At 40.6% G+C, this 18487-nt stretch overlaps 1 protein-coding gene across 7 annotated transcripts in view; it reads right to left on the minus strand.

Annotated features, from left to right (window-relative positions):
- Window positions 1-18487, minus strand: part of nalcn (sodium leak channel, non-selective) — a 94816-nt gene that overhangs the window by 23911 nt on the left and 52418 nt on the right. For all 7 annotated transcript variants that reach the window (XM_039818051.1, XM_039818046.1, XM_039818045.1 and 4 more), the window contains 3 exons: window positions 16550-16741; window positions 14571-14708; window positions 13939-14013 (listed from right to left, as the gene is read on the minus strand). In XM_039818051.1, coding sequence (XP_039673985.1) covers window positions 13939-14013; window positions 14571-14708; window positions 16550-16741 — 405 coding nt within the window. The remainder of the gene's footprint in view (window positions 1-13938; window positions 14014-14570; window positions 14709-16549; window positions 16742-18487) is intronic.

Here is an 18487-nt window from a genome sequence, read left to right on the forward strand (position 1 = left end):
ATCAAGGGGTTGGTGTTATTGATACGATGATGAATCCGTACAGATGTTGCTGCACCAAGTGTGACACTATAAACAAGTTAGCATGAAAACTAGTATCAGCAATCCAAAGCAATCAAAGTAATGAAAAGATAATTAACACCCTGGCAAATGCATGTACAGGCCAAAATAAAACTGGTAACCATATTCATTACCGTTCTACTGATGAAGAAATGTATTTACTGTTTCACTAAAGACCGGACTAAATACCTGAGTAATTTTATCGCTATGGTGTGACTTAAAGATGTGTTTTTTAGATTAGCCATTCCTATTCCTACTTTCAATTCATCAAGTTTCATTCCATATATCCAAAGTTCATTCCATATATTTAAAGTTCATTCCATATATTCAAAGTTAATTTCATATATTTAAGATTCATTCCATATATTCCAACTGAACAAAAATAATATGTGATAATTTTTCTTTTTCAAAATAATATTACACACAGGTATGTTGTGACTGTTTGTGTGTATGTGTGTGTGTTCATGCTAGTTTTAGAACATGGCAGAGACATTGCATAGTGCCTGGACTGTCTTCCAATAGAAAATTGAAGGTGACATTCAAAAGATAAGAACATTGGGATTCTCCAAGGGTATGCACTTCTGTTCTCTGCTCCCTCTGTCTTCTTCGCTTTTTTTCTCTTTCAGTAAATCCCCAAATAAGTCATTGGTCCATTAAATCATGTAAATGGAGGACAGGCTTTTAGTTTAACTCATAAATAAAGAAATCATTGGTGCGAAGCCATAAAACAATCACTCCATAACGCATTTGATCAAACTAAATTATCCTTAACAAAATGTTATATTCAATACTGATTGCCTTCTGAAATACTGTGGCTGTAGCACAGAGCAGGCAGAATGCACGTGTACAAACATGCCACCCCACATGTACAAACATGCACATATTGATATTGAAAAGAATCAGTTGTGATTTGGAGAGAAGAGCCCTTATTGTGTCACTGTTACCACGGTGACACTGTATGTTCCTGTCACAGCTGTGGAACAGTGACTACTCATCCTAAACCTCATTTATACCCAAAGCAAACATCCATCTTCCCTCTCCTGCTGTTCTCCTTTCTTTCCCTCCTCTCACCATGTGTTTATCTCTTCCTCCATCTTTATCGCTCACTCCATCTCCCTCTCCCACCTCCATCTCCTCCCGTTTGATCTCTCAGTCAATGCCAGATCATACTCTGTTCAACTGACAAATACGGAATGGGAGGATAGACGCAGCTTAACTGACAACCACACACTGTCACTACCATGCTTCTTTCCACGCCAGCTTTGACAAGGCTGACACACCGGGGACAGCAATCTCATTACCTTTGTGCCACATCACACCCTCTGTCTGTGGCCTGTGGAACTCCCCACAGTGTTTCTTTAAATATGACCATCTGGTAGTGAGCCCTCCCTCACAACAATGTCTGTTAAACTTATAATATATTGGATATCTGAGAGAGGAGTCATCTGTCATCATCACATCATTCAATAACCGATGCCCACATATACTTCTACGACACAAAGAGGCACGCAATTATGAACACACACACACACACACATTTTTCTGCTCCAGCCATAAATCATTGAGCATAAAAAAAATCATAATTCAAATGTTGCATGTGTAGCCCTTGCACTATATGGCAGTATAGTTAGATGGCACAGCCTATGAAGCACTGTAGTTCACTTTATCATATGTGAAGCTTTTAACTGAACCATATCGGTAAAATAATCTGGGGATCAAAGATTTACAACAAATATCACGTGTGCAGAGGAAATTCTTTCTGATGGCCATTGTGGGTCTAAAATGACGAGGGCGATAGGCTACTGGGTAGACACATGAACAGAAAACAATGCATCCTAGTTTTTTTGCATTAAAGTTGATTTTTAATCATTAAGGTCCACATAAAGCACTACAGGCTATGAGAGATACCATGAGGTAGTAAGCGGTCCTTTACATTTTAGTGTAATTACACCCAATAGTAATGTCATGGTGTAGTGACCACACCCTGGAGTACACTTGTACATCACTGCAAGGTGAGGAAGTACACCACTGAAAGTGAGCAACAAGAAGAAGTTGCTCTTTAGTTGGTTTACCTGTCTGATGAATAATAAACTTGTCAGAAATTTCTGGTGGACAGAGAAGTTCCGTTTTTACAGTTTGTAAAATATGATTAACTCAAATACATGTGACATTTTTGTGCTCTTCATCATTCGACCCATGCTGATATCTGCAGTATCTGCAGTAACTAATATCAGCCAATACTTGCCCGGCCAATTTATCAACCAAGCTCTGATCTAAAAATAGACCTATCACAAAGTCATTGCCTATACAGTATGTGACTTCAGGTATCTGTACTTGGGGTGTCTGCTTAAACTGTAGGTAATTTCTTTGTTTTTAACAAACCGTAAAACATGACCTTCATATCATATTATCATACTTTTGGTTACAAATTAAGAAACAAAAGTCAACAGAGAGTAAAAAGCATTACTGTGCCTGTAGCACATATGTCCTCTACAGGCTCAGCACCCACAAAGCTACAAGCTCTCTCCTCTTTGGCAGACTTTGAAAGAGAGGAAGATAATATGTTAAAGGACAGAGTGAAAGGTCTCAGAGAAATGTCGGTTTGTCTGCATGCATTATGTAAACAGACTGTAGATGAAGGCAAGGTAGCTGTGCTTTTAGCTTTTCTTGCTCTATGCCTACAGTAGCTTTCTACTTGCTCCTTTTCAACATTTCCCAAATGTGTTCCTCATGACTCATCTGCCTGGCCTGAGGACCTGTTTGACTGCCAGACACATCCACTTTCACACAAACGCATACAGAAATGCAAAAATGATTGCACACACAGATTTATCACCGCTGACAATTCATACCCATACACACACAGATATACACACAAACACACATTATTATTATCATCATCATCATCATCATCATCATCATCATCATCATCATCACTGCCCTTAGGGGTAAACACCTTTTTCTATTTGGTTGATATCTACAGGCACAGGATAAACATTTTCCCCTCTTCCTGCACCTCCCCTTGTTCCTGAAGACACTGCTCTGTGGACAGGAATGATTTGTTGGATGGAGATGGGCCATCAGTCTCTCCCATCACAAAGCCCACTGGCCTGTGACACCGTAGATGAAGGTAGAGCAATAACGGGCAGCAACAACAGCCAATAGACAAACTGATTTCTTAAATCACATGCAGCCATTGGCCCATTAGTGTTCATGTTGTTGTTTGTTGTTGATTGACAACATTTTAGATGTTTAAATTTAAGTTTATTTCATTTATATAGCACAAAAAAAGGAACACCTTTAATCACAATAAAAAATTACAGGCCAGAGAATAAAAGTGTGTCTTAAGCTGAGTCTTAAAAATATCAACAGACTCAGCCTGTCTAATGGCCTCTGGCAGGCTATTCCAGAGCCGAGGAGCCGCTACAGAAAAGGCCCTCTCACTGGCCTTTATTTTCTATCGGGGCACAGTCAGCATGCCACGGTAGGCTGATCTGATGGGTCTGGTGGGGCGAGACCATTGAGTGATTTATAGACAATTAAGAGGGTTTTAAAGTTTATCCTGAAGTGAACGGGGAGCCAGTGTAAGGATGCAAGGACAGGGGTGATGTGGTCTCGTTTCTTTGTCCTTGTTATTAACCAGGCCGCTGCGTTTTGGACTAGTTGTAACCGGGAAATGGTAGCCTGGGAAATGCAGAGATAGAGGGAATTCCAGCCTGGATGATATTAATGCATGAATGATTCTTTCTAGGTCAGAGGGTGATAGGAAATGTCTACTTTTGGAGATGGTTCTGAGTAGGAAGAAACTGGACCTGACAACGGAATTTGCCTGTTAAAACTGAAATCACCATCTAATATAACACCCAGGTTCTTGGCATGTGGTCTTATGTAGGCGGAAAGGTGACTAAGGTTCTGGGCAGTTGCAGGGGTAAGGTGTGGGGGGCCAAAAAGCAGTATTTCTGTTTTGTCCTCATTTAGCTGTAGGAAATTATGCCAGCCAGTCTTTGATGTCTTGGAGACAGTTCTGAAGTCGGGTTATGTCGATGACCTGATTATGGGAATTGAGAGGTATGTAGATCTGCGTATCGTCTGTGTAGCAATGAAAAGAGATGTTATGGGTTTGGACGATTCTTCCCAATGGGAGCATGTAGAGACAGAAGAGAAGGGGACCTAAAACTGTGGCCTGTGGAACCCCATAAGACATATTTGCGAGTGAGGAGGATGAGCTGCCACGGGAAACTGTGAACTGTCTGTTTGAAATGTATGATTTGAACCAATCGAGGGCGGACCCTGAAATGGCGACCGATCTTGACAGGCGATCCAGCAGGATCATGTGGTCGAGAGTATCGAAAGCTGCACTAAGGTCTAAAATAATTAATACAGAACATTTACCACAGTCTGCAGCACAAAGGAGGTCATTTGTCACTTTCAGGAGAGCTATGTCAGTGCTATGGTGCTCCCGGAACCCTGACTGGATTTTTTCCGAAGCTCTCGTTTTGTTTTAGAAAGGACAAAATTTGATTAAAAACAACCTTTTCTAAAGCCTTTGATAAAAACGAAAGCTTTGAAATTAGGATAGATGGGTCAAGACCAGGCTTTTTGAGAAGTGGCTGAACTATGGCATGTTTAAAACAAGATGGAACGGTACCTTTGGATAGAGAACTGTTAAAAACTGTCACTATGGTAGGACCGACTGCATCAAATGACTGTTTTAGTAGCTTTGTTGGTATAATGTCTAGCTGGCAGTTAGTGGGCTTCATGTCTGCAATTATGCGTCCAAGCAGGGGTAAGGAAACTGGGTGGAAATTATTAAAAGCTGGAGGGTACTCAATAGGCAGTGAGAAATCTTTGGTATGGTGTAATAAGTTTGACCTAATGATTTCAATTTTGTCTATAAAAATTATTTTAACTGCTCACAGTTGATAAGAGAGGAATTTATGGTTAAAGAAACAGAGGGGTTAGATGTACTGTATACCTAAGAATGCAGTTTTACGGGCACAGCCAGCTGAGGTTACATTGCAAGTTAATACAAAAAAAATAAAAAGACGAAAAAACGATGGTGCTAAAACTACGATGGCCGACAGGGGCAAACGCACTGCAACTTAATGAAACACACGCAAATAGACAAAACACAAGCAAATTAAGAAAACAACTTCATTAATATGACAACACATGCACAGCATTTACACATGCACACAACACAACCAAATACAGAAACGATGCAAAAAGAAACGCACACAATCCCCGAAAACAAATGTACCTGAAAAATGCTGCATCCAGTTTACACAACGTAAGTTCTCCAGGCCTCTAGGGGAGCGCTAAGTGGAGCAGCTTGATTTTCGAGAGAGCGCTCTGCCTTTTTATTACCACGAGTTTAAAAACACATCTCTGCTGATTGGGTATCACCTGTGACCTGAACCAATAAACTAGAGACACTCCCACCAAACGAGAGAAAACATATTTCAAACATAGACTTAATATTTACTGTCTATGATCTCGAAGAAGTTGCACACCAATCTGAGATTGAACGTGCAGTCTCTCTCTCTCTCTCTCTCTCTCTCTCTCTCTGTGGTCAAAAATCAAGCTATTCCACTTAGTGTTCCCCCCTAGACGACTGGAGAACTTCCGTTGTGTAAACTGGATGTAGCCTTTATTTTACATTTGTTTTCGGGTTTGTGTGCTTTTCTTTTTGCATCATTTCAGTTTTTGAGGGTTGTGTGCTTTTCTTTTTGCATCGTTTCAATATTTGCAACACATTTGTGTAATTTGTTGTGTTGTGTGTATATGTTTGCTAAATGCTGCACGTGTTGTCAAATTAATGAAGATGTCTTCTTAATTTGCTTGTGTTTTGTCTATTTCCGGGTGTTTCATTAAGTTGCAGTGCATTTAAACAGTCTCATAACAATTTGCAACTCATGAAACACAATGCACAAATGAATGCAGAGTGATTTGTAACCATAAGTCTGTGCTGTGTCTGTGCCTCTAATTTGTAAATCGTAAAACACAATGCACAAATGAATGCAGAGTGATTTGTATCCGTGAACACAATTCACAAATGAATGCAGAGCGATTTGTATTTGTAAATGCGTATATGTGTCTGTGCGTCTAATTTGTAATTTGTATTTCATCATTTGTAAATCAACTGTAAATTTGTAAATCTCCTTCTATCTGTGTGGATACTTTTGAGACAGTTTTTCCGCGCCGTGCGGTCACAAACATCTTGTGTCTCAAGTGACGATCAAGTGTTCTCCAGTAGATGGCGGTAATGCAACACTTATGGATGCCAACCGCAGTTAAACTGCATGAAGATGATGAAGAAGCCTTGTCAGGTGTGTCAGAGACGGTTGGCCTGGAATCTGCTTGACGTTCCTCTGGGGTAAGTTGATATTATTAAGACTTTGTTGTCAAATAAATTACATTTATGTTTTTAGCATCATTGCTGCAGTGTATTTGCAATTTGCTTTGTGTTGTTATGGCAGCAGTCACAGTTGGCTACTTTTTGGAGCGTGCTAGCGTTAACGTTTTTGTACAGTTTGAACAGCGGGGCTAACTTAGCTATAAAGTCAGCCCTGTAACATGGGGTTGCCTGGTCTTTGTATGGAATTGGAAGTCTGAAATGCTTTGTCCTGCTTAAACCCGTTGGCGATCTCGGCCAATATTACTGTGTTATAGCGGGCCCAGTTGTAAAGCTAGTGAATATACTGGTACCATATGAAACTGACGATCTAAGGAATCAATTGATACCAACCATGTCATGCTTGTTGATAAGGGGGATTTAAATAAAATGAGGTTCCAAACTTAGGCCATTTTCAAAGGATTCTCTCTCACCTCAAGATATCAGAATAAAAATGTGTTGCCATAACTACAGATTTCAGATTATGTTGCAAGTTAAACTATAAAGAATACAAATTTAACATTTCCAATTTTCAATGCTACAATTTAGCAATCTACGCTGAAAACATTCTGTAGAAGATATGCAGAGTCCCTAATTCAACAGGAGATCAAACTAAAAGGCTATATTGTGCTTTTCTTGCTATTTATTGACTAATTCCATTTGTAGGAAAGTTACTGTGGTGGCATCTCACTTTTAAATCTCCATAGTAACGCTGTAATGTATGTAAATGATTTTACTCTTTAACTGCTTTTGCACAATTTTTCTGAGAAATATGTCTAGGAATACCTGTTACTGTGTTACCTGTTAATTGAAATTTAATTTAATGTCATCTTTAAAAAAAACAGTCAGTTGGACGGCTTTTACCTGCAAATCACCAAAACAAATACCTGGCTGTGCTGTTGTCAGTTGCTACTACAATGATCTTTAATTAAAAAGAGGAAAGCAAAATCCTCTGCGCCATGAAGTCATAATGACTTAAATTAATATTGCCAGATGCAAATCAGCCAGCAGCCCTGCCCAGCCCTGTAAATCTCTGCTATCAAATATGTTAAATTCAGCAAAGTGTGAGTACTCTCGAATTAACACACAATATGGAAGTGACTCATCAAAATCTAGACAGGGATCTTGCATCTATGTAGAACAAATCCACCCAGAAAATCCACCAAGTCCTAACTGTAAAGACATCCATGGATCTTCACCGATAAATTTTTTTTTTAAAAACACTGCAGACTTTAAAACTGTTAATCATTCTAGATGTATTCGGGGGGCCCGTCGAAAACCCAGGGGACTATTAGGGGGGAATTTGAACAGCCGTAGTGTAATTTCTAAAGTTGAACAAGTGAAACATCTGCTATGTTTTTTGTGCCATGGTTACACAAAAATTCACCAAAGGTAGCCCTACATGTACCCTGATATAATTTATTTAGACGCAACAGACCTAAGCGAAGAGGTGGCGGTCATGGTTTACATGAAAGATAATATTCAGTGCAGCCGGATTGATTTGTTTAATGTTAATCTGGAATGTATTGGACTAAATATAACTCTCTCTTCTCAAATGTCATTTGTCCTGGTTTTGTCAAATCGTCCACCTTCTTCCAATAATAGCCTTTATGATGAATTTAAAAGCTTACTCAAAGAATGTAATTCTAAAAAAAGAAGTCATCATTTTGGGTGACTTTAACATAAATTGTGATGACAAGAAAATTAGGAATTCATTTAAAACAATTACAGATAATATGGATTTTACACAATTGCAAATGCATTCCTTTTGACTGGGCTATCGAAGTAATAGCAGGAACACCAAAGTGAACAACAACAATCAACCAGTTTGTGCTGCATGGTATAAATGTTTTAAAATTACATTTCATGAGCAGTTCAGCATTTTCTCAAGTTTCACATAAGCCTTGAACAGAAAGACACCTGAGAGGCTGATGTGTGTGGTGTGTGTCTGTGTGTGTGAAGGGTGGGTGTCTACTTCCTCCCTTCCCTTCTGCTTTCCTCTGTTGTCTACCTTTCTCCTGTCCCTGGCTTCATTTCATTAAAAACGTCTAGCAAACCTAATTTCACGCAATAAATGCATTATCCTAATCAGCATTGATGAGTGGAGCATGCACTGGTGCACACATGCATATATCTATCTATCTATCTGTGTGTGTGTGTGTGTGTGTGTGTCACTACTTTTTCTGTGCTCCTGGCTCATCAGTATGGTAGAATAAACCGGTTGTTCATTAGCTGCAGCGCTGCTTATTCCCCCTTCACTAATTATTAATGACCACTGTGTATGTACACGCACATGTGCAAGCACATGCACCTGTGTGTGTATGGGTTTGTGTGTGTGTGTTGAAAGCAAATAACTTTAATTCCTGTTCTCAGGCTGTGATTAAAATGAATGGATTCAAAACTGTTTCACTTGCCAACAGCTCACATCACACAGATATTACAGCACAGCGAGCTAACGCTGATCTGCTTGATCACAGCGTGACTACCCACAATGCTCTGTGCTTCTCCTGATGTTTCAAGGGTTGACTCTTACTGTAGATGAAAAAACCAAATCAAGACAAATGGTCTGTCGAGATTGACAGATGCAAGTCATTCCCCTGAAAGGCGGGGCTGCAATCAGCATACAAATGATGACAGATGTTTTTAGCTACATGCCTTATTGATGATGTCATTATCAAATCAGCAGTCATGGGCAGACACAGTAGTGCTGCTGTTACACACACACACACACACAGGCTATGGCGACTGGCTATGGCGACAGTCAAGGAGAAGTAGCTTATACGCATGTAGTGACCAGCCCTGGTGACGGCAGGATGACGACCAAAACGTGTTGCCTGGTAACTCCATCTGCGCTAATCTGCTTCTTTAACGCTCCACTGAGCATAGATGCAGGCAATAATAGACTAGAATATTTGCGGTTGGGGTGGAATTTGAGAAATATTGCCCCTTTAACATTACAAACTTTTTAAAGCTGAAAAGGTAAAAGCTTTAGCCTTTCATTTCCTGGCTTAAGTACAGCTTTATAGGGACCAATCACCTCCAGCAAAACACTTGTTTTCCTATGGTACAGCGTGCCTGCCGTGCAGTTTTTAGACTTGCATAAAAGTTTAAATATTCTCATAGTCCTTTCAGACCAAACATGTGCTGTGCTTTCCGCTAGCTTCAGTGCACATCTAAAGCTCATGAGCAGCACAGTGGCATTGTTGCAGACTGTTACAGTTGCTGTACTTTTACAGAGTTAACAACATTAGTTCTATTTTCTATTTCTATTTCTTTCTCTAAATCATAAGGTGATTCTGTATGTAGCATCAGCCAAACTGATTGTTTGGCCTCTAAGGTGTGTACTTCTTTATACATTGTTACTCACAGGTATTTCCCTTTCTAAAGTCACCGGCGTTTTGGAAAAAAAACTCACAGGACGGTTTTCAAAAAGATGCTACGGACCTATTATGCATAAAAGTAAAATGAATTCCCAAGATGGGTCAGTCAAACTTTTGGCTGAGTGAACAGCATTGTTAATAAAAGAAAGCAATAGATTAAGAGAGGAAGCTAGCCACTCAGCACACCCTGGAGTCAAAGATCAGGAGAGCTGTGAACTGCTGTATATGGAGATTTACAAGATGTCTTACTTCAATACACTAAATAAATAAATAAATTCATTATATGCTGATGGCAATTACTTTATGCTAAAGTCAGAAGGTTCTGTATAACAAGAGTATGATGGCTATCATGATATTGGCAGTGACTTATCAACATATATATAGAAAATAATTTGAAGAATGGTTTACTATCATCATGCATAATAGTGCAGTGCTGTGCAGGTGGGCCTTATCGCTCAAAGCTTGGCTGCACATTTTCATTTTAATGTGACATGTACACACCAAACACACACATAAAGACACCGCTGGCGCACCTGCAACCACACACATCGTCTATGCTTGAAGTCTTTCATGGGAAACAAAACACAATGGCGTGTAAGGGGAGCGGACATGTTCAAATGGTATTTCTGATACACATAGGCCATGAAATGGGGAGCAAGATAAACTGTCACCCACTAAAACACAAAAAATTTCTCCACAGTAGCTACAACAACGTTCAGCATGACAGTAAATGCAACTGTGATGAGCTCACTGTGTACATTATTCCCTGTATTGTTAACATGTGTATAGCATCCCCCGCTTTCCACCAAAAACACACAAACATCATCCCTTATTTCACTTTAAATAATACCAAGACAAAATTCTATGATTTGCATGAACTCACTCTTTGAATTGTTTATTCGGCTTCAATTCGTGCTGTCTCGGCAGAGAATACACACATAGCTTTTGTCTGTCAAACTCTCAATCTAAATATTAATTGATATAGATCCCATACCCATAACGCATAAACAAAACAGTTTTTGAGATTAAAATAAAAATACATTAGGTGATACTATTTTCTGTACTCTACATGGTCATTTTGTGTATTTTTTAAAGAGCTTGCCATGGTCACATTACGGACAAACCACAAACATAACCAACTCAATGAAGCTATTCATCAAACAGCAGGCAAAAATGATTCATCACATACACTGTAATTGGTTTCTCATCCCTCACAGCCCACGTGTGTATTTCTTTAAGAAAGGTTGGCCGTGTCATTGGGCTTTTGCCAAATGTTTGCAGAAGCTTTCTCTTGTGGGAGGGTGATCACAATCTATGGTCTATTTATAGTCAGTCTCCATATCCGTGATTGAAGCACCTGTAAAATAGGCAATTTTACAGTCACTGCGCCTAATCACTCAGCTGTGGGTGGGAAATAACCTACCCAGGCAAGCTGAGACCTGCCAGCCGGCTATGAGTGCACAGCGTTTATGTGAAGTGTGTGTGTGTGTGTGTGTGTGTGTGTGTGTGTGTGTGTGTGTGTGTCTGTGTGCGTGTGTGTGTGTGTTGTGTGTGTGCTTGCGTGCGTGCGTGTGTGTGTGTGTGTGTGTGTGTGCAATCCTTCTCTCCAGGGAGCACCTACACCTCCCTCTAGCAGTCTCTCTCTGACAGTCAATCAGGTGAAGAAGGAGCTAAAAAAGATCAAGGCAAGGAAGGACCTGGGCCCGGATGGAATCTGCTCCAGACTGCTTAAAGAGTGTGCAGATCAGCTCAGTGAGGTCATCCTGCACATCTTCAACCTGAGCCTGAGTCTGGAGCGAGTTCCAGTCTTGTGGAGATTTGTGTGTGGTCCCAGTTCCTAAAGCTGCGCATCCCAGGGAGCCCAACCATTTCAGACCGGTGGCCTTAACTTCTCCCCTGATGAAGACCTTGGCGAGGATTGTATTCCAACACCTGAGAACCCTGGTGAGCTCAGAACTGGACCCCCTACAGTTCGCTTACCAACCAGGCACAGGGGTGGAGGATGACATTATTTATCTATCACACAGATCACTGTCACATCTGGAGAACACTGGGAGCACTATGAGGGTCATGTTTTTTTAAATTTCTCCAGTGCTTCCAATACAATTGAACCATCACTGCTCTGGGGGGAAGCTATTGGGAGCTGGAGTTGAACCCCACTCGTCTGCCTGGACCATCAGTTACCTCACTGACAGACCACAGTATGTGATGCTCCAGGACTGTGTGTCTGATGTGGAGATGAGCAGCACAGGAGCACCACAGGGTACAGTGCTCGCCCCGTTTCTCTTCACCCTGTATACAGCGGACTTCAGGCACAACACAAGCAGCTGTCACATGCAGAAGTTCTCTGATGATACTGCCATTGTTGGGAGGGTATCAGAGGAGAATGATCAGGAATACCAGGAGGTCATCGGGGACTTTGTCAACTGGTATGAGTCAAACCACCTTCACATCAACGCCAGCAAGACAAAGGAGACTTTCGCAGGAGGCTGCCTGGTACTACACCGGTGAACATCCAGGGTGTCGACATCGAGATGGTGGAGACGTACAAATATCTGTGTGTTCACCTAAACAATAAACTGGACTGGTCCAATAACACAGACGTCCTGTACAAAAAGGGCCAAATCCGTCTCCACCTGCGGAGTAGGCTGAGGTCCTTTGGTGTGTGCAGGACTCTGTTAAAAACATTTTATGACTCAGTGGTTGCGTCTGCAATCTTTTATGCAGTAGCCTGCTGGGAGCTGGGAGCACAGAGAGGGACAGAAAAAGGCTAAACAGACTGGTGAAGAAGGCTAGCTCTGTTCTGGTCTGCCCTCTGGACACCATAGAGAAGGTTAGTGAAAGGACGATGTTAGCCAGGCTGGCATCAATCATGGGCAACACCTCTCACCCCCTACATGAGACTGTGAGTTCCCTGAGCAGCTCCTTCAGCAGCAGACTGCTGCAGACTCAGTGCAAGAAGGAGCGCTACCGCGGGTCCTTCATTCCAGCAGCAGTCAGACTCTTTAATGCAATGTCATAATGTAGCACTGCTAGCTGTTTCTGCAATATGAGCCATCACTGGACAATATCCTGCACTATGCACATTTATCTATTTATCACTCTTTGCTACCTCCAACTGTGCAATATGTCATCTCTATTCATTCGCACCTTACTCATCTGTATATCTGTGTTTATATACTGTCTGTTTATATAAGGTTGTTTATTGTGTAAATACGGTTGTTTTATTACTATTATTATTATAACTAAGTCTATTCTATTTTTCCATTTCCTATACTTTATGTATATTTTTTTCTCCTATGACTACTTAATGTGTATTTGTGTTATTCTGATGTGTGTAAATTTTTTTCTTTTGAGCCACTGTAGCACAGGAATTTCCCCAGTGTGGGATTAATAAAGTCTATCTTATCTTATCTTATCTTCGTGTCAGTGAGCTTATAGATTAATTCATTTATGTAAAAGTATTGTATGGCTACAAACAGGAACTGACCAGGGGCTTTCATTAGACATTTCTCTCTCTGTGACAATTCAAAAGCCAATTTCCCAATAGAAATTCATCTGCAACTCCACTTCATTTGCATTTGATGACATAAACTGGTTTGCCCGTTGAGCAATGGCAAGCACCAAGGCCTTGTATGTGTGTATAAGTGCCAGCTTTTTCACACAACAGGGTTTTGCTTTATTAAAGTTAATTGCCCACTTACTCAACCCTCTAGAGAAAAAACCCAAAAGGTGAAAATGAAAAATTACTCAGAGCCCTGCCCACATGTGGGCACATATGACAATCCTGTCACTCTTCCCAGGGTAGCAACCCAAAGTGCTCAGCTTTTAAATAAAATGTAGCAGCAAACAACAAGTAGAAACAGCAAGCAGCAGACAAATTAGTTAGCACTTCAGATCACAGGGAGAGAAATTGTAATTTTGAAATGTGTTGCATGTGTACTTTCGCTATTGTTATTCTTACTGGCCAATATGTCTACTAACGAAAGGTTTTGTACTGGAATTCATAGTAGTGTTAACTTTTCATATTCCTAGATAATGATTGCTCTTAAAGATCTGAGCGTGAACTTGTTTAGTCTCTGGACATAATTTACATAAGCTTCTTACCTGTTTGAGCTTTTTCAAGTCTTCATCCAACTCCAGATTGTCCAAGATTACAGCCACAAAAAGACTGAGCAGAATCTAAAATGCAACAAGAGGTGCAAGAGTGCATAAGACATAATGCGTTGTGTGAACACATTACAATATGTTAATGTCATTATTATCCTCATTACCATAAAAAAAAGATTTTTTTATTTTTATTTTTAAGTCTGCTTAGTAATTGCATTTGTTGCTTGTTTTGTTCTGGAAGACATCCTGTCTGTCTGGGGTAAAGTGTGAGTCATCCAGAGACTCTGTGCTGTCTGAATCCTCCCCATATCAGGAGGCCAAACACTGAAATGTCAGCACTTCTTACGCCTGCAAGTCTTATTAACTGTGATTAGATGTAACACTTGAGAGAGCACTGAAGGGATGGGGGCACTAATTAATTACATTAAGAAAACAATTCAGGTATCCTTTTGTTACTTATTTTTACCAACCTGCTTTTACTGACTGACATTAATAGAAAATTAGTTTGAATTGAATACTGCAGCAAATATACAATGAACTAAAATGTAACACACCCAAAAGACTTTAAACTGAAATTCAACAGTCTCTCCAACATTTCTACATTTGACACAGCACAGTGGGTTCCTCACCAGAGTAGCAAACAGATGGTAGAGGATGAAGTAAATGGCTACTACCGGAGCCCACATATGACCTACAGCCACCAGAGTCTGGTCCATGACATCTACCCAGCCCTCCTGGGTTAGGATCTGGAACATGGACATGAATGCCTATGGGGAGGAAAGCACAGGATAAGAGAAAGTGAGAGAGGCAAAAGGTGAGAGAGTGCATCTGAGTATACAAGCAGAAGCACTGAAGAGATGAAGAGAAAGAGAGAGACAGGGAGGAAATTACACAGAGGAAACTGACATTTGAAACATGCTTTTTCACAGGAGAGCAAATATCACACAGCTGATGCACATGCCCCCATCTGACCATACTTCTCTAACTAGCGATTGGGAGATTTTGAAATTTAAGGCAGAGAAAGAAGAGAGGAAGTGAGGGGACAAGCCATCTATTTTTTTACTCTGTCCTGCTGTCCTCTCATCTACTTGGTAGAGGTCAGATAAAAGTGTAGGGAACAGCCAGCTGCAACACTGTGGCCCCTGGAGTCAAATGGCACGCCTGCGCCTCCTCCTTAGCATCTCACCTCCAGACAACACCCCCCCAGTCTCTCCCACCCCCTCCTCCCTCCCGGCCCCTCCCACCTGCTCCCACATCCCAGTCACTGCAGATAAAAATTAACCCAGCAACAGGTCTGCCCGTGGGGGAGACAGCCAAACATCATTAACTATGATGCGTGCGTGTGTCTGTGTGCACATATGTGGTTGTGTGAGGCACAAGCAATACGGAAATTAAGAGAGAAAATAAGAGCGAGAAGGGTAACACAGCATACAAGTGGCATCTGTTTACGAGCAACCCCCCATGTCCCGCTGTGCCCGGGATCAGTGAAATGTTGGAAGAAAAAAAATGAGGATGGAAACATGGCTAAAGAGAGAGAAAGAAGCTCATGAGCACTTAGAAATCAAAGGAGGTACCACATATGTTGACCCATCATGCAATTCAATTTCAATTCAATTCAATTCAATTTTATTTATAGTATCAAATCATAACAGAGTTATCTCGAGACACTTTACAGATAGAGTAGGTCTAGACCACACTCTATAAATTCCAAAACCCCAACAAATACAGTAATTCCCTCAAGAGCAAGCATTAGCAGTGGCTATTGCGACAGTGGCAATAGCCACTGCAACCCATCATCAGGCCTCCCCATTGCTTGTATACATTTCTGAATTTTTATGCAGTGTATTTCATATACTACCTGTATCTCCTTATTTTAACTATCTCATGTTTCCCTGAGAGCACATTATTTGAAAATTAGGTCATATTCAGACAAAGTGTGTTTTGAGCAGCTCAGGTGAGCTAAGTCTTTAGAGAGTTTACTGGTTTGGTCTGCTTTATTTGTGCAGTTGAAACCAATAGTATTCAAAATCAGGTGGCTCTTACTAAACAACTGCTGATATTGCCTGAAAATGCTGGCTAAATGAAATAAGAATAAAAAAAACTCCAAATGCAGGATTTGTGCGTATAAGGAAAGATACATTGACATCTAATAACCAGCAGTTACTCACAGGAAGCCTTGCACAATAAAATGAGAGAAAATTACAGCCTGCAGTGGTGGTCATATTTGACTATTTATTTATGTATTCTTACTTGCTATGAACATAGAGACGCTAATTACAGTAAGGAGTTAAATCCATCAGGCTTAGCAAAAGTTACCCTGAATCAAACTGAATTTTAGACTCCTGATGACAGATTTCCAAAACTCTGTTCAATAAATCAGCAATTTGTGCTTAGGTGTGTGACTCAGGATGCCTTTTTAACAAGTCATGACTCATTTATACACAGTTTACCTAAAAGAACACATGCAAAAATGCATCTAAGAAATATGCTGAAGGTATGATCACACCCATAGAAGCTTTCTAAAATAGATGACTCTTTTTACTAATAGACTTTTAAAAGTATGCAGACTGGCCTCTTGGTGACAGGTTAAGTGCGAGTGGTTCCTTACCCTGGGGAATGTGGTGAAACGGTCTAGCTCCTCCACAAAGCAGAACATCTGCAGGCTGATGGCCGACATGACGATGAGGAGGCTGGCTGTGAACACCACCAGGCTGCCTAGTTTTTTACCTGGACCAAATATCTTATATACAAAGTCCTCCAGAGCTGGGGAAATCTTAATCAAACGCACCACACGTAGCACCTGAGGGGAAGAAAAACATACATTTCTACTGTTAGGTTGCTGTTTGTGTAAACATTGTTCATTTTTGTTGCATTTGTTACAGTACACCAGAGGAACAGAGAGGTGGTATTTTAAAGATAGTTTATAAAAAAATATCAGAGTTATAAAAGAAGACCCATTGGCAACATTGATTAGATATTGATTTATAAAAAACAGCGCATTGATCTTGACACAGTGGTAGAGGTGCAGTGATACTGTGCTCTGTCAACAGGCTCAGTCCCTAAATTGCTTGTGGTGACAACAACCCCCAAAAGGTAATGCATATTGGTCCGGCTTTGATCGCGGATCCAGAGAGTGGCTATTGATCGAGCTCAGGGCTGATGCCCCTGGCCAAAGATTCTTCTTTAGAATCTCGCTCTGCATGGCTATCTTTCATTCCTCGGGATACAGCAAAAAAAAAGAAGACAAACAGGGGATACTGGGAAAAAGGGAACCTACAGTAAACAAATACAGTAATAACACTCACAGCATGATGACAGATGGGATGAGGGGACACTATATCTTTTAGTCCTGACAGACCATGATGACCACTATCCATTTTACAACAGATGCACGCTTTGGGGCTAAGAGCTTACCACAAGAGGGTTGGGTCACAGAGAATATAAGGCTAAAACAGCAAAACAAGTTCTTTGCCTATCTTTCTTATTGTGCAAAGCCTGAGACCAACACAGCTTGGGAATCTGAAATGACATCCCAGGATGACAATGACATTAACTGCAGACTCAAAATAACTACCAGTAGTTATACTGAGCAAAATAAAAATGTGATATAACTATTAAGTTGCGTGCAGCACCATTAAATAAGCAAGGCTCTGATTATATTCCACCATGGCATTAATACCATTAGTCCTAACATGAAAGTACTGATTTAATATTGATGCTTTTTGTTTTAATTTTATAATTACGCTGCTTTACCCAAATCTATTATATTGGTACATAACAAAGGGATTATTCTTTTCCAATGTAAACTAGGAAGAAAAAATACACTATTATATGTTCTTTAGTCTCGCTTTGCTAGACCCTCCTCCAAAGTGTGCTGAAGGAGGGTCCACACAGCATTCGGGGGATGGGAGGAAAATGTGCTCTGGTTTAATGGCATTTCTTTAAACCAATCAGAATTGCCATGGGCGGTGCTAAACTCTGCATAGAGCCGCTGCAAAATAGTTGTGCGAGAGAAAACTCCGATAGTCTAGCTAGCTGTCTCAATTTACCACGCAGAGATCTGAGGAGCAGTCAACAATGGTCCTCATAAAGCCACCAACACAAAGAAAGTGGAAGGAAATGGAAAATACATGCATCTAGCGGAATTTCCTGCAGCACCAGAGCAATCCCGGAAGTGGAACACGAAAGCTATAGACTACAGTATATGATCTTTTACTTTTGATTTCTTTGTATTAGCATGTCTGCAATCCGAGAAATAAATTTTTCTCATGCAGACATCAGACGAGCAATAAACAATCTTGAATGAGGTTCTTTGGTGTGATGTGTGTAAATTAATTTTACAAGACCACAGTTCAGGCTCAGGGCCAGATCTGGAGAAAGAAACCCGATAAATAACAGAATGTCATTGCATGGCTGAATCAATTAATTGTTTTTGTTTTTTTCACAACGAGTATTGTGTGTCTGATACCAATGATTACTCGGAGAATGGCTCTCCAGCTGTGTTGCCTGTGTGTGCTTCTGGCTCTAGCCTCTTGCAAGACAAAGC

This window comes from Perca fluviatilis, chromosome 12, assembly GCF_010015445.1.
Source record: "Perca fluviatilis chromosome 12, GENO_Pfluv_1.0, whole genome shotgun sequence".
NCBI lineage: Eukaryota > Metazoa > Chordata > Actinopteri > Perciformes > Percidae > Perca > Perca fluviatilis.